General features: G+C 36.4%; 1 protein-coding gene across 1 annotated transcript in view; it reads left to right on the top strand.

The window, feature by feature from the left end:
- LOC134536800 (cysteine protease ATG4B) overlaps positions 1-16076 on the top strand; it is a 36220-nt gene extending 20144 nt beyond the window's left edge. Inside the window, exons 8-10 of the mRNA XM_063376740.1 lie at positions 4107-4261; positions 5102-5273; positions 15567-16076. Coding sequence (XP_063232810.1) covers positions 4107-4261; positions 5102-5273; positions 15567-15628 — 389 coding nt within the window. The 3' untranslated portion in view covers positions 15629-16076. The remainder of the gene's footprint in view (positions 1-4106; positions 4262-5101; positions 5274-15566) is intronic.
- Positions 16077-24170: the final 8094 nt, after the last annotated feature.

Here is a 24170-nt window from a genome sequence, read left to right as displayed (position 1 = left end):
AAGTGTTATTTGGTACTGATCAGCCACATCAACAATTTCATAATCCAGATGGCTTTTAGCACCATCGAATATAATGATGCATGGCCCTGGTGTTTTAAATCTACTGAAATGATGTATCCAGCTTACAAATGCCTTCGTTGTCATACTACCTCGTGGTGTCATCTGGCAGACAGAGCTGGGAGGTAAATTATCTACATATTTTGGCTTCATACGGACACCTTTGAACAGTATCATGGGGGGCACAGCAGAGCCCAATGCGTTGCCACAAGCAACAATGGAAACACTTTCTCCATGCTCTTTAGCAACAATGTGTACCCATTTACTTCCTGTTTTGGCATACACGGAAGGTTGTTTGTGCAGACTTAACCTACACCCCTTTTCGTCGACGTTATATATACTCTCAGGTTTCCCCATTAGATTTTTATAGATTAATAGTTATTTCAGTTTCTTGTAATAGTCTGACACAATAAACTTGTTGACCTTTTGTGCTCTTGCTGGGTTGAAGTTTTGAGCCGTACGTTTAGCAATATTTTTATTTCTTTCCAGAAACCCCTTGAGCCATTTCCGTCCAGCAAGGCCTTTTTGAATAGAAAACATATTCTTTATATTGTTGGTTATACAGTATCGGTAAACACAAAGTCTGATAGCTGTTGCTGTTAAAGGATATCCAGTGTTTGCCAATTTTATTATACGTTCACACAAATCCTGCTCTTGTTCATGGGTAAGAATGCTTCTTCTACCAAGTTTTGATTTAAATGTTTTACCTTGATCGATATATCGGCGTAAAGTCCGACGTGGAACAGCAAATCTTTCTGATGCGTCATGTTGATAGTGTGTTCGACTTGACCGCTTCAACAGCATGTTGCAAGTCTTTCTCTGTCCACTGAGCACGTTTAAGACGAGGACCCATCGCCTAAAACATAGAAAAATTCATACAAATAAATACATTGTAAAAAATCGAAACACAGATTTTATGTTCCTAATATGGCCTACATTACCCTAATATGGCCTACACAGGCCATATTAGGACACTTTACATTTAATTAAATAACCACATTGAAGTTATGTTTTTAGTAAAATGAAAGCATATTTCATTACACCATCTTAAAGAGTATAAAATTCTTAACATTTTAAAGTAAAGTTAAATATTGTATGACTTACGTGTAAGAAACAATTTATTCTTTCATTACGTTAGTAAATTAGATGGCTTCGTCAACCAACATATAAAAACACAATAAGAACGTCCTGTAGCGAGTCATTGTGCCCGTGGCGCTTTCTCTTGCCGTTAGTTGGAAGCATTCGATACTATCTGCTGTACAGTGGTGCTACCTGCTGGATTTTTCTGAACTAAGTACTTTTTCTGTAAATAGGCCATATTAGGGAAACAGGCCATATTTGGAGCACTTACCTTATAATAAAAGTTTTATTCCAGTCACATGAAAACACTATGGTTTTGGTAGATTTTTTTATGCTTTTGTTTTGCACACTGGCAACAAGATGTTATGGGGCTGTGGCCTCTGATCTATAATAAGCGGGGTTTTCTGTGAATGCTCGGATTTTAAGGGCGCCACCGTGCTACAGGCACGGACCTATGAGAGACTCTTTACCAGGCTCGTGACGTCGCCCATGTGAGACGTGATTTTAATTTCCCCCTGAAAACAACCTAGTACTAATACCTGCCCGCTCTCAGCGTCGGGCACGCTATCACATACGCAGTGGGCTCTTAGGCGTCCCACATGCCGTCACACTCAACATGGTCACACATATTTAAAAAATAAAAGAATTCATTGAAATTTACACGCCCTTATTTATTTGACCAACTTCGATTACACACGCACACAATTTAAACTGTAACAAACGCCCGCGGCACAAATCGGTTTAAAGTGCAGTAACCAACCACGTGGTCATACCTCGACTTACATATGAAGCTTAAGAAAAGATCGATACTGGTCACAAGGTAATTATTTAAGCAGTCCCCCGACAGAGAGAAGCTCCGAGGACTAAAGAAAAAAGATTTGAAAATAATTAAAGATGAACAGAATTACTAAGCAGAGATGAACAAGCGGTGAGGTCCCCGGAATGCTGACGCGTCTGCTCTCGGTCGTTGATGGCGGAAGACTGGGGTGAGCTCATGGCTCTGCTAGTCTAACATGGCGTCCTCCCGCCGAAACAATTGCCGTTAATGGTATTTTTGATTCCGTGCCACGGGGAACTAAAGCAACATGAAAAAGGTTCTTAAAAATTTACGTGATATTTACTGAATATTAAAAAAAAATAATAGAAATTACAATTATTAAGGAATATATTTAAACAGGTCCTCGCTTCGGTTTCCTTCGGTGTGCTTCGTGAAGGTCCTGAAACATCCTTATAATTAATTACACAATTATAAATAAAAGTACTTACATAAAAACCCTCCCGGCCGATGTGCCGTCACGTTGCACTCGGGAAACAATAAAAACAATTTACAAAGTTACATTTAATTATATTTAGGGGTGCGGCGCACTGGCTCTACAGCACCCTCTTGCCGGGTGACCAAGACACGCACACACGCACACATGCGTAAGCGGGAGGTTCGAATGGAGGGTGGGTGGTGTTTGAGCGGTGGCATATCGGACTCAAAAGGGGCTGCAGGCCCGTACGACATCAAAGAAATGTTTTGGACATATTTGTGAGTGTTTCACAATCTGTGTGTGTTACACCGTAAATACTCTTCATGCCTACATTTTTGTCAGTGGTAAAGAAAATCATTTACATAAGTTTAATTTTTGGATAGCAATATAACTTGTTTAAAACTTTATTTTTAAGCAGTTTTTGCCAAACTGAATTTCATTTTTTCTGTGCCTCACTTTAGTTTATGGTCTCACATTGTATACTATGTATTTGGAGACTGTCCACATAAAACATGTGGGTACATTATCTCTGGAGAATTTTAGCTTCCTAAAATAAAGCATTAGCACATGTATGCAAATAGTAGGTCTATTTCATATTATGTTTAGTTTTGGTTATTACGTGTAAAAATAATATTCCTGTGATGTAAAAAGTTGTAAGGAAATTTTATTAAAGGTCCTGATATTAGTTCACCAGGTATTTGTATACATACTGTTAAATGACTCTGTTTGACAATATAGCGTAAGCAACGGTTTTGTGTCATACACTAATTTATTATATACAGCTCATAAAAAAACAGGAATCAACTTGTACAATTAATGGCACTGCCCGGATCGTGTCCAATGTCTCTCATGCCATAAAAACCACTGGCTCCCTTGCTGCTGGCCCGACCGGTCCTGTCAGTCAGGGTGGGTGTGATGGCATTCCGCAGTGCCAGGAGTGGGCGGTCCATCCATTCGACAACACTGCGTTGTTGGTTTTGTTAATGTATATAAGTAGGAAAGCTTGTCTCATTCTTAGTCTGCAGTTTGCGTTTTAATGAACATTCTCTCGCTTTTCAACGCACACTTCCTGCCATTAGTGCTAATCTTTATTCGGTGTGCTCTGTTGCCAGATACATACCATTGAGCACAAAAGTTTTAGACACAACTTTATAATATAATTCAGAAATATTAAAATGTATTTGAAACTCTGTAGATTGTAAAGATAAATTTAGACTGGAAATTTTGAAAGAACGTTTTGTTTTGTATTGTATTTCTTGCCAAGCTTCTTCTATAATGTTCAATTTTTATGTGGTTTCAACTATTTTTGCCAAAAAAAAAAATTTTATATCATTTACTTTTTTATATTTTTGATCTGTTTGAGCATAGCACAAAATAAAATTGAATGCTTTGTTTATAAAAGTGACTGACTGCTACAAACGATTTATATATTCAAATAATAATAATGACTTATTGTTTTTCTTAGAATTATTTTTTTTCTCATAATGACCACAACTGTAATGATACTGTTAATAAATGCTATCTTTGGTCTTAGATAAAATCACACACAAACACACACACACACACACACATATATATATATATATATATATATATATATATATATATATATATATATATATATATTACAAATAGTATTTTTAATGTCAACAAGTTCAGTCACACTATGGTAGGAACCGTGCTGCACTGCACCCCTGATGTTTGCGCGTCCCGCAGGGAGCGAGGTGGTGTACCTGGACCCGCACACGACGCAGCCGGCCGGCCTCGTCGAGGAGAAGGAGCAGGAGCACGAGAAGGCGGTGGATGCCACCTACCACTGCCAGTACGCCAGCAGGATGCACATCCTGCAGATGGACCCGTCTGTGGCCGTCGTGAGTCCACGTCTCCCTGCCCGCCGCAGTGCTGCCGACTTTCAGCCACACAGTAGACAAGATTTCGGAATTTTTTTTTATTCCCATTTTTGTTTTCAAACAGAAATTCTGTGTTTTATCTGTTATTTTTCATGAATTCTATTTATTCTCACCGCCTTGACCTCTACACTCAAGGTCAAGGTTGACAAACAAATCCACCTGCACTCATTTCCTTGAAGCCTGAGTCAGTGTGGTTTTGAAGATTACATATTTCATTCCAATTAATTCTAATAGCAGGGTTCACTATCATGGTAACAAGTAGTAAATAGGGTACTTACTGTCATTTAGAAATAAATTAAATCGGATTTCCACTATGTCATGCAGCATTTCCTTACACAATTGCATTGATCATGACTGTTTTCAGCCAAAAAAAAAAAAAAGAATCAAACTATTAATTAATAAAATAAAATATTTGTGATGATCATAGAAAAATTTAAAAAAGTTATGTGTATCGAAAATGAGAATTTGGCTCGCACAGGAATAGTGCTAAAGCTCAAAGGTTTAGAAATTGTACTTTGCAAGTGTACAAATGGAGCAGAGTGATTTTTAATCCAGGATAGCATTAAACCTGTACAGCTCTTAATATGTCAGCACTTTTCATTTGAACTGAGTGATGAAATGATAATACGTAGGGCCCGATCCCGAAGAACCTTGATTTGAAACGTGATCAGTCATCCTGTATCATTTGACAGAATGCCTTGGTTTTGACGAAACTCAAAACCAAATAAGTAAATAAGGTTTTCCTCTATATGTCTGGCCGGCACACACGAGGTCGTGACGAGCAGCGGTGTGTTTGCGCAGTGCTTCTTCTGCCGCACGGAGAAGGAGTTTGACGAGCTGTGCCGGCTGATCCAGGAGCGACTGGTGGGGCCTGAGAAGCAGCCCCTGTTCGAGCTGAGCAGGGATCGTCCTCAGCAGTGGTCTCCGGTCCAAGAAGGTGCAGAGGAGGCGCTGGGAGCCACTGCTTGCCTCCGTGAGTCTTACCTTCTTCCGACTTTCAGCACGTGAACATTTCTGCTTCACCAGTCAATGTGGATTTTATTCTTATTCAGATCTTTATAAAATAGTAAATAGTGGCGAAATTTTCAGTTATCTTCTTTAAATTGCTAAGTTTGAATACTGATTAAATTCACAGAAATTTTTATGTCTGTTTACAAATATCGAGAGTTTCGTAAACTTTGCCTTCCACCCAGAAGTTTGAGTTAATCACAATTTAAATGTTATGTCTTGTTAGTTTAGCAATAAATGTAATTTTTTTTAGCATAGATGTATATTTACTGGGTCTTTCTTGTGTTTAATATTATTTATTCTTCTTCCTAAATGAAAATTCAGGTGATGGGATGGAAAGCAAAAATATGTTTTGGTTAAGTGCATTCGCCAATATTTGATGATATTTACTGGTCATTTCATATAAGATAGCAACTGTTACTGCATTACTTTATTAAAGGATTTTTTTCCCATAACTTTTTTTTGTGCGTGCACTCCCAACTGGACCTTTCGATGTAGCACATATGTTGCATTACGCAGGGGCAGATCCAGGGCCGGGCGACCCGGGAAATCGCCCAGGGCCCCGCGCCTAGTGGGGCCCCGCATCTGCCCTCACCCTAGCACCTGTCATGTAAGGTGTTCGAAATTAAGTTGTACACCCCTAATGTTTATTAGAACCTCTTTTATATGTATTACCCGCAACATGCAGGGGACGAGTGTCAGATAATCGGGTTGGCAGTATGTGGATCACATTACCTGACACTTTCCAGCAGGCGATGCTGATTAGTGTTTGCTTCATGTTACAGTTATCACAGATACGGCGACAAAAAGGCTTTGCTCTGAGTGTCGTTTTCCTCTGATATATCTCTGGGGAAGGTCGGTGAAAAGTACATACTGTACAGTTGTGCTTTTTTTTTTTGTTTTATGTTTATATTACTGCTGCCTGTTATCACAGGAATTGAAAGTATAGGTCTCTATTAGGGATGGGGCGACCGAATCCAATATTCGCCGAATCCGCCGAATCCTAGGGATTCGAAGGTTCGGCGGGTCTGATATAGGATTCGTCAAAGGATTCGGTTTTTACTATTTACGGGAAAAAAAATACAGTAAAAAATACAGTAAAACTCGCTTACGAGGTCCCGCATGGTAGGTTTTTCCGTATAAAGCGTTTAAATTGCCCGAGGTCTCGTCATTTACGCCATTAAATGTGTGTTATAATGTCCGTTAAAATGTTTTCTGAAACTTCTTGTCTCAAATAATGGCACACGTAAATATGAAGAAAAGACAAATGAACAACAACATACGAAGAAATATGGATGATGTACCATAACTACAGTACAAACCCAATAGTTATTTTAAGATAATTACCATAAAAAGAACTAAAGATTCTTTGTAGAATACCATAATTACTACAGAAGCATGATAGCTACCATATTTGCACTATAGTTACCGCAACAACTGAGATGTATATTTACCGTGATAGTAATGTATTATTTATTTATGACATATTAAATTAAAGAACATTGTTTAAAAAAAAGATGATGTTAAACTTTGATATGTACGGTTGGCACATGTTGCTAAGAAATAATGCGATCTGAAAGAATGCAGTACTACTACGAAAAGTGAAAATGGTACTCGTGGATTTTTAGGTTATGGCAGTCTCTTTCGTTTTTCAGTAATATCGGCCGAAAATTAATGAGCGTACTGTATCGGAAGTCGGCAGAAATGCCGATTCAACTAAATATTGGCAAAATCGGCTTCTTCAATACAGCTCTACATTTAATGACATGAGTAAACATACTTCAGACTTCAGGATATTGAAAAAGACTTTAATTTCCATGTAGGTTTATTGTGTGTATGTTTTTTTTGCAAGTGTAAATTGAATGAAGTAAAATGTTTTTATTTTTATTACTTTCAATTGATTAAACTTTAATGACCAGTTACAGATATGTATTTATGACACTAATTTTGAGGTTAAGCAATTTTACTAAAGCATTCCAGCCAAGCAGGTTGCCAGCGAGAGACGCTTCTCTTTTGCTGGAAACACTATCTCCAATCGTAGAGCTAATTTAACTCATGAACGTGCAGAACAAATTATTGTTCTGAATGATAGATTAAAGAACAGAATTTAATACTGTGTGACAATCTCTCTCAGAATTATTGTGCTGAAAAGTGGAAATGTTGAAACAATGTGAATGTACTTTTCAAACAACATGATTTTTGGTGCTAAGTTTGTTGAAGCTCAGTAAGGACTCCAGAAAAATTGACAAGGGTGAAATTTTTCCAAAGATATGTTACATTTACACAAACATATACTTGGTTATGTTAGTTGGATGATATCAGTTACTAATGAACCAATGGAAACAGGTAAGATTCAATGAAAAAAAATGTTATTTTTTTTCTAGCAGTGCAAAATGTAAACACACTCTGTAAATAGTTACCCAAAATTAATAAGCCCACTTCATTTTAATACTTTATTCAAACATGATATTAAGTTTAAGATAAAAATAATTTCCCAAAAGTGTAACTGTACCACAAAAGCTCGAGCTCGGCTCGAAGTAAAATTCTTAGGCTCGCAGACCTCTAGCTTATTTATAGAAAAAATCCTAACCGCTAATCTGTACTAAAACTGAAATTTCTCAAGAAAAAATTGTTGTCTTTATATACACTTATACCAGAAATGTACCAATCTACATGTGATAAAGTCAAGGGACTTTTAGTGCAATCAGAATACATCTCACTTACATTAGATATGTGGACATCATCTATTAAAAGATTCGGGTTTGGGTTCGAGATTTGGCAATTCCAGTCGAGGATTCGAGTTAGGATTCGGATTCGAGGAAATCAGGATTCGCCCCATCCCTAGTCTCTATGTATACCCTAAACTTCCTCTCAACCTTCTCAATTTACATGACTGTAGTCAGAGGCTGATAATTAGCCTTCCCTTCCCTTTTACGATATTCAAAAGTGGAGGGGGTGTGAACGTACGCGTTACAGACCAATGTTGTTACTGCAGTGTCGCCAGATCAGTGGAAATATTAAGTCATGTATCGTGCAGTGCACATTTTGAATCTCTATTCGTTTGTCCTGTTATTTTGTTGTAACTACTTTCAATGATATTTATTAATAGGGTTAGTTATTTTTAATTAGACAGTTTCATAATAAAGGCTGAAATTTTTATTTGTTAGTTTCAGTCAGATTAATTTACAATGACCTCTCGTGATCGTGACTTTGGTAGGAAATATTATTTTGGCAGTTCCAAACGGAAAAAAAAATTTAAAAATACAAAGAACTTGAAAAAAATTAAGTGGTTCTTTAACAAAATATTTAAAGACTGATAAAATTACTGGAGATAAGGAACAGTTGTGCATTCAAGATTCAATACCATTAACAGAAGTTAAAGACATAAAATTACCCAGTAGCCAAAGTGAATCTCCCCTGAAAAAAAATGATGTGTTCCGAGTGTATGTCTGAGTCATCTGAACATCTGTGCGTGCAATATTCAACGATGGCAGAGGAAGAAGTTACTGTCGCTGCAGAGTTAAGACTCAGTAGCCACAGTGATGTGCCCTGAGTCGATGTCATCATCATCTGCACATGTGCCATTAGAGGATAACGATGCGGACTTCGACATCCGTGAGGAAATCGATACCTTACCTACCAATGTAACTGTGAGTGACCTTTTTTTATGGCCTAAACAATTAAGTGTCTTACAAATAACTAGTATAGTTCGAAATGGCCCCATGAGGGTATACAATAAATCTTACCCCAAAAATGAAAGTGGTCGACATTTTACACACACACACATTATATAAAAACACTTTGTGTAGAGCAAGATAGGCGATGGTTAGTTTTTTCCGAGTCAAAAGATGCTGTTTACTGTTTTGCATGTCGTTTATTCTTTCTAAGACCTAATCCCAACAGTGAATGAAGGTATGAGTGACTGGAAGCATATATCCGAGGTGCTCTAGTCTCACGAAAAGAGCAAGTTTCACAAAGAATGCATGGTAAAATGGCTTAGTTTAAAAAACGGCCTTTCTTGTGAAAAAAACTTTTGATTCACAAACCCAGGCCCAGATTCGAGCTGAACAACAACGCTGGAGAGACATTTTAGAAAGGCCATTAGCCATCGTACAGTTTTTGGCTACTCATAACTTGGCTTTCAGAGGGCATGAAGAGAGGTTGTCCAATTCGAATAACAGTGGAATTTTTTTTGGATTTGGTTAATTTTATTGCATGATTTGACCCAACATTGCGAGAGCACTTGCACCAAACTATAAACAAGACAGTTGCCAGAGACCACTACCTGAGTAAAACTATTCAGAATGAATTCATCGACATAATGGCCAATCATGTTAGAGCTAAAATAATAGATAAAGTATTAAAGAATAAGTACTTTGCAATCATTTTGGATTGCACTCGAGATATATCTCGGATTGAACAATCGTCAATAATTCTAAGAATAACAAACCAAGACACTGCAGAAATTGAGGAAAATTTAGTAGAATTTGTAGCTGTAGAAAAAACTACTGGTGAAAAGCTGGCCGATTACATAATAAACAAATTGGAGGAGTTAGGCTTGTCCATTTTCAACTGTAGGGGTCAAGGCTATGACAATGGTGCTAACATGCATGGGGAAAAGAGCGGTGTACAAAGAAGGCTACTCAACATTAATCCTCTTGCATTCTTTGTACCGTGTGAAAGTCACAGCTGGAACTTAGTATTGGTAGACGCTGTTTCATCTCATGCTCAAGCGCAGACATTTTTTGGTCTTTTGCAAAGACTGTACACAGTTTTCTCTTGCTCAAGTGAACGATGGGGTATTCTGAAGTCGCATGTCAACATTTCTGTCAAACCTCTTTCCGAAACCAGATGGGAGTGCAGAATTGAATCTGTAAAAGCTGTGAGGTATCAGCTAAGCAATGATGCTTTGTCAAGTCTTCGTAAGAGTAACACAGATTGTGGTTTAATAAGTGAGTGTCAATCGTTAGAAAACGAAATTACTACATACGAGTTTGTTGCATTTCTTGTGGTGTGGTACAATATTCTTGTCAAAAAAAAACACCATCAGTAAGGTATGGCGAAACGTAAATGTGCATTTAAGTGTGGCAGTTAAGCACTTAGAAACATTTGGTCAAGTGGTTAGATGAATATCGTCTGAGTGGCTTCAATACGGCATTGGTAACAGATAGAGAAGTAGCAGAAGAAGTTGGCATCAATAGCGTGTTTAAGAACAGCAGAAGACGGTGTAAAAAGAAAATGTTCTTCTATGAAAGAGAAGATGAAGCTCCCGATCTTCCACCTGAAGATAATTTCAAAATAAACTATTTTCTGGTGGTAGTATATGCAATGACGAATGAGCTATCAGCCAAGATTTGCAGCTTTGAAGACCTATAAAAGCAAGTTTGGCTTTATGTATCAAATAAAGGGTCTACAGAACATGAGTGATGAAGATCTGATGAATAATTGTCAAGAGCTACAAATTTCATTGAGCGCTGGAGATAAAAGTGATATTGACGCTGTGGAACTCTATGAAGAATTTAAAATGTTGGCCTTTGTCTACGATGGAGAACAAGACGATGTATTTTCAGTTCTTAAGTACATTGTACAAAATAGCTTGATAGATGTATACCCAAACATTTTTGTAGCATTGAGAATAATAGGTACAATTCCTGTGACAGTAGCATCTGCAGAAAGGAGTTTCTCCAAGTTAAAACTTATTTAGACTTATATAAGAAACTCCATGACACAAGATCGACTATCATCTTTAGCCCTCCTCTCCATTGAAAATGAGTTGTCAAACAGTCTAGATTACACTGATCTCATAGAAGACTTCAGCCGGAAAAAATGTCGCAGGGTTATATTTTAATGAAGTGCAGTAAAAGCAAAAAGTTACAAGAGCTTGTATTGTGAGATGAGTTGGTGTTGTAATATTTTGCCTTGAAATGTTGTAGTTGGTTTTTTTTCCTATAACCATTTATTTTCATAAGTGAGGGGAAAAAATTCACCCATGTGATTTTGTACCAAATTAATTTTACAACTAATTTACATAATTATATAGTGAGTATTTGTACAAAAACAATTAAAATTTATTTTCGTATTTTTATTTTTCTTCTTTGTATAATTAATTATATTTTATGTGCAAAAAATAGCGTATGTATGTAAATAAAAAAAGGAAATATTGTTTTTTGTTTTTGCTTTTGATTTTTTATATTTTTTTATGATTTCACTTTTAAAAATATTCACAGGTTTTATAGACTTATAAAATGACCAGATTTCACCAGAATTAAATTGTACGCATTAATAAAACTAACCCAATTACAAATTACCACGAAAGAAAATTTCTTTACCATCGTCGAAATTTAGGTTCCATGTAGGCTCAAAAGTTTCATTTTCTAATTTTCCGGGATAGTGACCACAAATCCCCCTTTCCCTAGTGGTATTCCATACTCCAGTCTAAGACCTCCCCCCTCCCACCGAGATACAAGGGCCCCACTGAAATAAATTGTCTAGGTCCGCCACTGGCATTACGTATTTTTATTTTGTATCATGTACAACAAATAGCATATGTTCACTTCCAGAAGTTCTGGATTAAGATGAGAGTATGCAAAAATCTATCCGACAAAGTTCATATGATTTGAAGCTTTTAAGAAAGATGTGTGCTGAAATATGCATGCAAAATGTGTCTTATTAATTAGAAAGAATGTTATTAAATAATGGTGTGTTTGTTAGAACAGTGACTATGAGTATTTATATGAAAATGAATTGTTGAAGTGTTATATAAACTCATCCTTCAGCAGATAAAAGTAGCACGGCTCTAACAGCAAAAGGAAACTGAGGGCTAGTTTTGTTTCCAAGTAGGTGAGGAGAAGGAGAAGTAGGGAATAGAATATTGAGTGGATCAGGAAGGAGAACAAAATGTTTCTAGATGAAGACTGATACACTAGGTCACACATTGAAACTGTAAACCAGCAATCTGCTGTATTAATGTTATGTACCGTGTTTATCAATATATGGGTTGCCAGATTTGAGTTTCAAAAAGTGGAGTGTGATCATTATGTGAGTTCTCCACTTTAGGTAAAAACTAAATTAATGATGTACTCTACTGTTTAATATGTGTGTAAATATAACTTCATGATTGAGTATAAACTGTTTTATTCAAATATGTCAGCACTGTGAACTGCACTGTTACGTTACATCTGCTACCCGTCTAGTCTATATTTAGCAAGTGACTTGGCTGGTTGCTGCACTGGTGTATGACTAGAGGGGTGGAAACAGGAAATTCTAAAAATAAATTACCCACTGTTTTTGTGCGTGACTACATCTCCAGCACTGTTGATAGTTTTCCTTCCCTCTTCCACCGTTGCAAACACACATTAACCGGCAACGTAATGATCTTCCCATGCCCATCACAATAGGTTTTTATGAGACAACTGTGCTCTAAGACTATTATTTTCGTGTGTTTTCTCACGCTTTTACTGAAATATTTTATAATAAACACTGCAGCCAACGTGCTGCAAATCGCACACATATAGCAGTAATCTATATTCAGGTTTGTGGAAACTTTCCGGTCGTAGGTCTTTGAAAAGCATGCAGTTAAGTATTAGTGTTGTGAAGTACATACAACTTTTATATTCCTCCAGCCCCGCATAAGAAACGTAATGTGCATGCTAATTTTTGTACTATGAACTGATAAGAAACAGTAGTTTTCCAACTTTACTCTCTTGAGGAAGGGGATGGATAAAAAAATGCAATTGACTGGAAGGGGAAAAATGGGTGTAAAAAACCCTTAGTCTTCTCCTTTTTGTTTTAGTAGTTTGGGGGACTAAAGGATGAGTCATAAAAGCATGGGGAGGAGTGAGCAAAGGACTGCTGCCCCTGTAATAAAGTAAGCTTGCAGAAGAAGGACCCTATGGCAACATACTGCCAAATAGTTAACGGTCCAATAAGCTGGGGCATGGTAAACAATTATAGAATTCTACTAAAGAAAGATATATAGTATATACATACATAAACTTATACATAATGTGACCCCTATTCGAGGGCAACTCTTACGTGTAAAATGTTAAAATGTTAGATTTGTATGCCCAAAATTATAGATGTGCTCCATATGCAGGAGTATCTGGTATACAAAGACTTCCCTTGTAATTATAGAATTCTACTAAAAACAAATACAGTAGAATCCCGCTGATGCGACCCCTCACGGTTTCCGGAAAAACGGACTTATAAACGGAATGGTCGCAATAGAGAATTCGAGCCAATTTTAAACCCCCCCCCCCCCCCCCCCCCCCTCTTCCCTCCACACAATTATAAAGTGAATTTGCGTCACGCGAGTTCGGCTATGCTAGCCTGCTGGTTGTTATTTTCGTTCAAAACGTGGCAAAGGAACTTGTGTGGATCAGGTAGAAAACATTCGGCTATAAACGAAAGATATAAGAACAATGCTATCCTGAAATGCTGTGACATGTTTTTGGAGTAGATAATCACAGCGACAGACCGACAGGATGCGCTCCCGTCCTTACCGTCAGCGATGTTTATTTTGACAGCTCAAGCAATTATCTTTTCCACGTCCCTTCACAGCGTAAAAAAAAACACGTGTGACGGGTAAGTGAGGGGAAGGAGAGCGGAACTGCTGGCTGCGCACGCATCTACTCGCCAGTCGCCACCGTCTGGCGGCGCGCGCGTGCGTGCGTATGTGCGTGTGTGCGTGTGTGTGAGGCTGTCGACCTTGAACACTTCAGCTTACTGCAGGGCTCGCTCTCTTTTATCTCTGTCTCCCCCTCCCACAAATATATTGGCTGGCAGGTCTCGCCCTCTTCACCTTCTTTATCTTATCTCTCACACACACTTGAAGCACCTAATACGTTGCGCTGCCTTCCTTCTGTACTGCATTTATAATTTCTTCTCTCTTTTTAAGAATCGTGAAGAGTAGACTTCGGAATGCCATATTTCTGTGCTATCTTCGTCTTGGAAATTGTCTTCTTATCCACTTGCTGGATAATCTCATAATTTTTCATTAGCGACAAATTGGCTCGCTTTATACTCATTTTCACGAATCCACGAGTCCGTGTAAATTGAAAAACGAGTCACAATCGTCAAACGGGACCGGGACCGGGACGGCAATAGACGCGCGCGTTGATGCTATCAGGTGATGCGCGCAGTTTACCGGTATTGGCTAGCGTGGACAGTCTAGAGGGGTGGTATCTATTTTTAGCCGTCTTTTGTCTGCCTGCTTACAGTACAGCGCTCGCCAAGATAAACGTGAACACACAGCGCCCAACAAAGTGTAACAGACTTGTTTTTCAGCCGATTTTACTCAAATTTTCGACTTTCTCTGCTCAAATTTTTCATGGTTTCTCAAAAAACGGTCGTATAAACGGAATGGACGCATCAGAGGGGGGTCGCATCGGCGGGATTCTACTGTATATGTAATGCAACCTATATTGAGGGTGACGACTTACCTGTAAAATGTTAGATTTGTATGCCCAAAATTATAGATGTGCTCCATATGCAGGAGTATCTGGTATACAAAGGCTTCCCTTGTAATTATAGAATTCTACTAAAAACAAATATATGTAATGCGACCCATATTTGAGGGTGACTCTTACCTGTAAAATGTTAAATTTTATGCCCAAAATTTTAGATGCGATCCATATGCAGGGACGTCTCCTCTGCGGTGTAGATATGGTACTACTGGCTAAAGTTCATTAAGCCTGTGATCATGACTCTGCCTTAAAATTAGTGAAGACTCAAGATAAAAGGTTAAGGATCATTAAATAAAAAGGAAAAAATCACTATAAAAACCAGTCATTCAAAGCAATGCTGTTTTTTTTTTTTTCCTTAGGTATTCATGTTTCTGCCAAAGAATTGATAATTGTACAGTTTCTGCATGTGAGTGTTAGCTCTTTGAAACAAAATAAAATAATGGAAAAAACTGTAGAAGTTATGTATTTTTATTTTTGAGCTTAGTTTGACCCAATAGCAAAGACTTAACATTTTATCCCCCCCCCCCCCCCTTTTCCCCTCCGCATTTTATGTGCTGGTTCCCTGATATATGGTAGGTAGAGATTGTAGTTTTACACCAAGCCTCCAGTAACAAGATAAATAATTTTAACTACAAGTTACAGTATTTAATTCCTTCTCACAGTTATGTTTGAATTCTACCTGATAAAATCTTCACAAGTTTTTTTAATACTTCAACTATTGGTTTCCCTTCTTTGTTAACCACCCTTCACCCCTGAATTGCCATGCTGCTATTCAAAGGTTTTACTTTTTTCAGCTGTTGATGATGTGCAGCGCCAGTTTGACGATTCGGATGAAGACTTTGAAATATTAGGTTAAGATTTTGAAGATGAAGACAATACTCAGCATTTACTATGTGGTAAATTGTGTTACGCCTCTTGCAGTTTGTGGAATTTTTTTTTACCTTCAGTGCGGATAACGTTTGGAAGAGACTAGTAATATAATATGTGATAACGTGTTATGTTTTATTTCAGTGCCTGTAGTTTTACATGGCGGCAGTGTAAGTATGTGTGTAAAGTTTTATTTTAACGTGTGTTATGTGTACATATTTTACATTTCTCAGTGCTGTGAAAAGCACTAAAACTACTAGTGTTGGGTTGATTCCAATTTCTGTTCTCAAGTTGTGTTCAAATTTTATTCCTCATTTTTTAAGACAAAGCTTACAAAACCCATGTACAAAAACCTGTTACATATTTTGAAAATGTAATAATGTACGATTATGTTTATGAATCTACAGTGATAATAAATACATATATCATTACCATTACTGTATTATGTATTACTTTATAGCAGTTGTTTATTCTAGGGATGTGCGAATATTCAAAATTGCAAATATTCGTGCAAATCAAATATTTTATTCGATTCACATTCGAAACCAAATTAGGTATTTGAAAATTTCAAATATTCGAAAGTTTTCGAATGTATTAAAATATTACTTTTATTTGACAAAACGTGTGCTACAATAATATGTTGAACCTCGAGAAATCATTTTCCGAGAGACTTAATGGAAGAAAAAAACACTGTAAGCGGACCTTTACTTACATCAAATTTTAGGTTAGGTAAATGGGCATACTGAGAACAGTTAAAGCCAATGTAGCGTGAAAATTCGTGGGTGCGCGGGAAAAAGGGGATATGTCAAAATTACTTAAATTAAGATATTAAACATTTAAAGTTCTTTCAAGTATGCAAGATCAGTAATTAATCATTCCAAAAGTTCAGTGCCATAGAATAACACACAAGGGTGCTAGACTTAACCCATTCGGACCAATTTGTAGAGCTTGTTCTCCTTTATTTCATACCATAAAATTTTTTTGCCAATATTTGACTTATCCCCTTATTCCCGCGCACCCGCGAATTATGATAAATGCTTACGATTTTACTGCAAAATTTACATTGTGTGTAGCATAATTAATTTATTATATCCAGTTGTCCTTAGCACAAGTTTTGGGCGAGCAATGTTTGTGCCATATAAAAGTGTAAAACTATTTAAAACAATGCCAGCGCATCAGCTTTCAATAATAACCTTTAAAAACTAATGCACACATACTCTTTGGTCACCATTCTATTAATTTTACTAATACAAATCTAGAGAATTTTTTTTAACGATAGAAAAGTAAACACAGCGGCCATCATGGCTACAGCAAAAAAGAAAGGTGTCCGTTTGTGGTTATGGCCAGCAGAGCAGTCTAGGCCAGAGAATTGTGTTGCTAGAATTGCTCCAGCGCAATCACTTTTTAAACTACTGAAAATGTTACGTAAATAATTAGATAAAATTAAAAAGACAAGATAAACCAAATTCAGTAAAAATTATTTTGCCTTGACATGCTTGATTACAAAAGTCTCCGAGAATGTAATATTGACCATGCTCACGAGCAGTTGTAATAAACAACTCTTCGATATATTGATTGGTAATCGCTCGAATATTTATTGTGGAGAATAAAACTGATACATCGAAGATCTGTTTACTTTCATAAACTTTTTTTGCCATTTTTAATTTTCAGAAGAAGAAGAAGTGAAGTTCAGAACGTTGTTTTTCTGCTTCTGGGAACATTGTCACTTCCAAGAGGCAATGCCTGGATCTAGAACATGTAAAGGAATTGGTCTTTTTCCACTGCAATTTACGTAATGTTGATGGCAAGGTGTAGGCTTGGCTTTTGATGAAGTCATTTCTATATCACTGATTGTGTTTTATTACTAAACCATTAGAAGACATAAAAATGTATATAAAGCTAAAGAACATTACTCTTTTAAACAACAATTTATTTTATGCCAAATTTTGACTAATTATTCAGATTTTTACCTAGAACTTAATTAGAAAATATTCACAAATTATTCGCTATTCGCAAATATTTGCAATTATTTGATTCACATTTGATTTGCATTGAAAAAGTCACATTCGGACAGCCCTATTTATTACATCCATAAGATAATTTCCATAACTTTCTGTAATCAAACCAAAAAATTAAAATAACTTACTGTTGAAGCATTAAAATATGTGGTAGGTACTAAATGAAGCAGTACACCAACTCTAAATTTTGGCATAAACAGGGTAGAAACTACACAATGTGTACATTTCTAGATGAAGTAATAACGAAAGTAAAAAAAAACGTGGGGACGAGCTTAATGTACATTAGTACTCACATTGTAACATGCCTTCTCAAAACAATTAATACTTTTTTCTTGGCCAAACCTATAAGGTTTCTAAAATGTTAAGTGCAAATAAACAAGAAGATAGGTAAAACCACATTTTTCTTCATTTGAAAAACAAAATTTTAGAGTCACTTTAAGTAATGAAAGAAATACTTATACAATTATAACAGGTAAAAATATAAAAAGCATTGCAGCTTTTCTGGTAAACATTTAATTTTTTTTTACCAACTAAATAACCAAAGTAAAGATATGAAGATACAAGACGTTCAAATACAGCACAAAGATTAACTTATGTTTGTTGCGTTCATAAATAAAATCAGATGGGCTCTGTAGTAAAAAAAAAAAATGTTTTCTAGATATATTGAATACTTTGTTATTGAGATTTGTTTCCAGTGTTAAAGATCTGGGACCTTCAGCGTGACGTTTTCAGAAATGGTAACGATCAACTCGCATAAACAGCTGTGTTCCACATTAAAAAAAAAAAGGTTGAGAAATTTTGGGGAAAACTTTTTAACAACAGAATTTCGTCATTTTCTGAAAATTTTGTACTTCATATTTTTGGGTCCCTAAATATGGCAGTCAATACTATTAGTTTCATAAACTAAGTTTTCCAGGTGAGTACATGTTATTTAATTTACGTAATTCATATATATAAAAATATATTTTGGTGGGTATTATTAGAATAAGTACAAAGTAGTGGTGTGTGGGATCCTGACTTTCGGGAAAAACTTCAGGAGGGTGTTACTTTTTTCCCTGTCGGGAGGCAATAATATGTGGCCAGGGTATTTTTGGGAAAAACCAAAAATTACTTAAGTTTCAAAAGCTTCTATTAAGGGGCCCGCCTACCTGGTCACACAGACGGTGCGCAGAGCTTCAGGAAAAACAACGCGATTTCAAAACTACTCAAGATATCAGTGTGGGGTATGTTTACGAAAAGCATTTAAGAGTTCGCTGAGGCCCGAAAAGTACTTTTAATTTTGGATCATGTTTTTAAACTGTATTTCTAGAAGCGTTAAAATGGCTGAAACGCATGTTTTCAGAGTAATTTTTAGGTGTAAAACAAGTGGTACAGATTTTTGAAAGCACTTAAGGGGCTTGCATTACACCTTTATCTTCATTTCCCCGTGATATAAAAATACGGTCACCGCACAAATTTCACAGTTATCAATTGACGAGAAGACTGCGCGCCAGTTCAGAGCCTTGAGCTTAGAGGCGATACCGCGCTAGATATACCATCGAGCGTCGCGCTTATCATCCCGCCTCACTAACACACATACACCCCTGACGAGGCGGGCCCCTTAAGGCCAGCAAGCCATTTGGCCTACAACAAAAGAACAGACAACAAATGTTTATGAAAAATGGCACGTTTAATACCAAAACTATTTAAAAATTCCACTTCTTCCAATAAAAAATTTATGTATATTATGATTGTCAAAACTAAAAATAAATGGGCAATGAATGGCCTGAAACGCAGCTCTGAACGAGACATTATTTTAATAGTATACCCCTTTATCATTTCCTGTGTTTAACAACACACATTTCAATTTTATATCTGTATTAATTATTGTGTTTACTTGAATTAAATCGAAATATCTAACTTATTAAATTGAAAAATCAAGAAAAAAATTAACAAAAAATCAGAGACTGCTGAGATTGGCCCGTGCATCACTAAGGGGCACGGTTAAGTTACGGCTGACAAGAGATGGCAGCACTAGTTCTTTTTTTCCTCACATAGTGAAAATATGATTAAATTATATTGTTACTGTTTCTGAGGATTGTGAGGTCTTCAAAATTAGGAGAGTTTTAAACGAGTAGATATTATTACTCACAATAATGGTGTAAAATTTTATGTGCGGCAGTAGGTCACGTTCCACGTTATGGTTTTAATCATTTAGTTAATGTTTAGCATATCTGGAGCTACTTTGCAAGAAGCAACGATAAACTAAGTGCCAAATGCAAGACGTGCAGTAAAAGTCTTAAAACACGCTATGGTAGCACATCAGGTCTCATAAGGCATCTGATGCAACACCCAACTGTGAAGAAAGAATATGAGTTACAAGACCTGTTACAACCACCAGGCCCATCAAAACAAAGACGTATTGAAGATACCTACCACTGATTTTCTCATTATCCAAAGGCAAAACTCATGACAAGAAATGGTTGGCTGCTTCTATGCTACCTGATACACTTGCAGTGTTTTGCTCATAACTGACAGCTTGCTCTTAGTGATGCTAAAAAACTTACGAAGGAATGGGAGGTATGATAAAAAAAAAAAAGCTTGTGGCAATGTAGATCATTACAAGCACAGCACATCAGTAACTTCTGCATTTCACAAAATTCAAAAAGAAATGGGACTACTATGCCCGGCAGATATCTTGGCGTCTGAGCTCCCTAGTCCTGTCTGGTGGGGAGGGGAGAGCGAAGAGAAAGCGATACCCTATTGTCAAGGTCAGCGGCCAGGTTTGTACTAGCAGAACAGAAAACATTCGGCGCGTGACTTCCTACACTACGTAAGTCTGTATCCACGTCCGTGGGGGCCCCAGGGCGGTAAGGCCTTTTGGCTAAGAGCGCTGGGTTACCAAACCAAAAGTGAGAAATCCTATGAATTTTACTTGTATTACATAAGTGTAACATTGTGTAAATTGCAGTGGTTGTGCTCGAATATTTGTACTCATCTGTCAGGAAAAGTAACCAACTATTATCTAAACCTGCAACGTTTTACTTTGTCCTATTAAATATACTTACGGTGTCTGCTAATTATTATGCTAACCAAAATTAATTGAAATGTTAACTCAGTAACTAGCGAAAACCAGACACGATTTATTTTGGAAAACTAGGTTACTTAGTTCTCAAAGTTATTTAAAAGTCTTGCAAGAAAAAGCAAACGACCAAAACATTACGCAATTGTAGGTCTCCGCGCGAAAGCTATCTCACAGTTGATGACGCAGGAGCCAATTTCCGTTTCCGTACCTAAAACGTTCCATTTAGCGCTGGATGTACATTTAAGTAAACATGGAGCTTGTTATGTTATATTTGCTGCTTTAACTTCATGTCAGTCGTTTAGGAAACACCTGACTACCAACGTTAATGGCATTTAAAAAATGTTTGTGTATGTGTGGCTTTATATTTTAATGCACCTATAATCGATTATTTATTATAAATGTAAATACAATTTGCATTGTACTTCCACTTTAGAATTCATATTATAACCTTCAAAACCTCATATACATTATATGATTTGTTTAATGTAAGTGTGAAGTTCTCTTTCCATGATAATTGATTGTATTATGTGACGAAAAACAAAATTAAGTTAAAATTAATTACTATTATTACTATTCTTGTTACTTTCTCTAGGTACTCCCATTTTCCCCGTTCTGTCATTTCGTCAATGCTTCATACTCATCATTTCTCCACAATAGGCTATCAAGACCTTGTTAATAGCCGCCCAACTCACACACACCCTAACTGCCCAAATATTTTACTCCACTATACACTACGTAACAGTAATGTAGTAAAGATATATTTCCATTGTTTATTAAATACTTAAAATACCTGTTTTTTTCTGGCGTAGTCTGTGGGTCATGTAGTCGTTCTTTGCTGACTTTACGAATCCTGACTATGGACCGTTCACTCACACCCGTGTACTTCGCTGCTCTTGCCGTCTGTCTCTGTAAAGGCTCGAGCAGACATTTATTTTTCGCTTCTTCATCACAAAACTGCATCACAGTTTTTATTATTTCCCGCTCTCAGCTATGTATCACTTTACCGCGCCTCTGCGAGCTGCCACCTTCGCCTTCCATTTTCGGGTATACACTGAAGGGCGATATTTTCCTAACAGCCATTACACGGCTCTCGGCTACGTGTCGCCTGCTTACCCCCTCTTCTTTCTCCGGTCCCGCTGTCCTCGCACCCCCGCGCTGAGAGACGCCAAGATAACTGCCGGCCACAGTAGACAGTGTGACTAGATGGAATTCAAAGTACCTCATGCTTGACAGGCTACTTAAAAACAAACTTGTTCTCACGAGACATCTGGCAGATAAATGTTGACAATCTTAGTGTGAGTGAATAATGGCGACTTGTTGAAGGTTACGTAAAAATTCTTAAACCACAGCATGAAGCCACAGAAGAACTTTCTGGAGAAAGGATACATACAGCTTCAATGGTTATTCCAGTTTTGTTTTCAAACATTGAAACATTTGAAACATTTTTGAATAACTACACAAACTCATTCTAGTGAAGTTGGGTCAGGTGTCACATTTTGCAAAGCATTAAAATTTGGATTGAAGGCATGCTTTTCTTTATATCAAAAGCAAGAGCCATATTTTACAGCAAAGTTGTTAGACCCACGCTTCAAGGCTGTTGTGTCTGCCAATGAAAAACAACTTACTGTTAACATTTACAGCAAAAACTTGACAGTTTTCTAAAAGTTAGACACTGAATCAGGTAAAGTGCTTGTTTAATATAAACTAAACACATCAACTTAATCATAATTTGTAAACAAGTTGGTATCTCTAACAGAAACATAAAGGAGGTAAATTCTTTATGTGGGTAGCTTTTGCTAAATTTAATATTCTTTGGATGTAAAATTTATTGGATGGTATTCTACAGTTCATAGCAGTACTGCAATAAATAGACTAACAACCTGGTTTCTTACATGTAGTTAGCATCTCAGATGTTTTTTAAAGGTTTGACCTGCAATACAAACAGGAAAGAACAAGCTTAATTTCTTTTAACTGATAAACCACAAGAGCAAAGGGAAAAGAGTGTGTGTGTTTTCTTGAAGCATTTATTAATGACATTTAAGTTTGGCGAGTTTATTCTGTTATACACACTGTAGTACTGTCACAGTTTTTCTTTTAGTATTTTAACAATATATTTGTGCAAACTCTTTGGTAGGTATTAGAATCATCAGTGGATAAATGGATTTAATAAAACACACACGCACACACATATGCATAGTTTGAGTGTGGTGAGAGCCAAAAAAATTAACACAATAGAAAAACCTGGTTAAAACCAAAAAAACCTGGTTGTTAGGTTTTTTTTTTAAATAAACCTGGTTTTTATCCAACCCTTACCCGTAATTTAACCACCGAATTTGGAATATCATAAAATTTTCTCAAACAGGAACTAAAGAGCTGTATCGCCTCCTGCCTCTTGAGGATGATGTGTTTAAAAAATATTACGATTTTTGATCCCTGCAACAAGCCATCAGGAGATTGGCACAAAGTAGAGAAGCTTGCCAACAGGTTTCCGAATGTCATCGGACCAGATGACATGGACAGAATAAATTATGAGTTTATCTCTTATTCATTATGGGAACCTGTACCAGCCTTACCAAAACAGAAAAAAAAATTTTACTAGCACAGTGTCAGCACAGGCAAAATGATATGGTTTTCCCTGTGCTCTCAAAACTTGCAAAAACCATGTTAATTCTTCCCCACAGCAATGCTGCTGTGAAAAGGGTTTTCAGCAGTCTCAAGATGGTTAAACTGCTCACAGATCATTAATGGAATCACCAATGTTAAATGTGCTGTTGCATTGCAGAATGAGAACATCTGCAGGTCTGGCTTTCAAGCCCACTGACGAGATGCGGAAAAGAGCATAGAACATGAAAAAGTAGCTAGTTAATGATGTGAAATACATTTGTTTTTTAAACTTGTAAATAACTTCAGTTGTATGGATGTATTTAGAGTTAGTAAATAAGAAAAATACCAAAGCCTATACTGAAGAGAAACTTTTTAAATTACTTTTCATTTTATTGTGATACCAACTAGTAAGTGGAAAATCTTAACAATTTTTTTACATTTATTTGATTTTTTTTTTTAAAATTATGTTTTGGAATGTGATGTATATTTAAAATTACCGTGAAAAATAAATGATGTCAAAGTTATAAATTTTACAGGATAAAGAGGATTTAGGAACCTAATTTGGTGGCAGGCCTGGTTTAGCGAATTAAAAATAAGAAAATATTAGTAACATTGTAACTTAAAAAACAAAATTTGGTTTTAAATTGTATTATTAACCCTACACATTGTAATTCTGAAGGATTACTGCAGCATTGTATATATATATATATATATATATATATATATATATATATATATATATATATATATGTATGTATGTATGTATATATATATATATATATATATATATATATATATATATATATATGTATAAGTAGCTTCTTAGTTTCTTAGTTAAATGCAAA

The sequence above is a fragment of the Bacillus rossius genome, chromosome 1 (genome assembly GCF_032445375.1).
Source record: "Bacillus rossius redtenbacheri isolate Brsri chromosome 1, Brsri_v3, whole genome shotgun sequence".
NCBI classification, from domain to species: Eukaryota; Metazoa; Arthropoda; class Insecta; order Phasmatodea; family Bacillidae; genus Bacillus; species Bacillus rossius.
The sequence above is the reverse complement of the archived record's forward strand: the minus strand, read 5'-3'. Positions and strand labels throughout refer to the sequence as shown.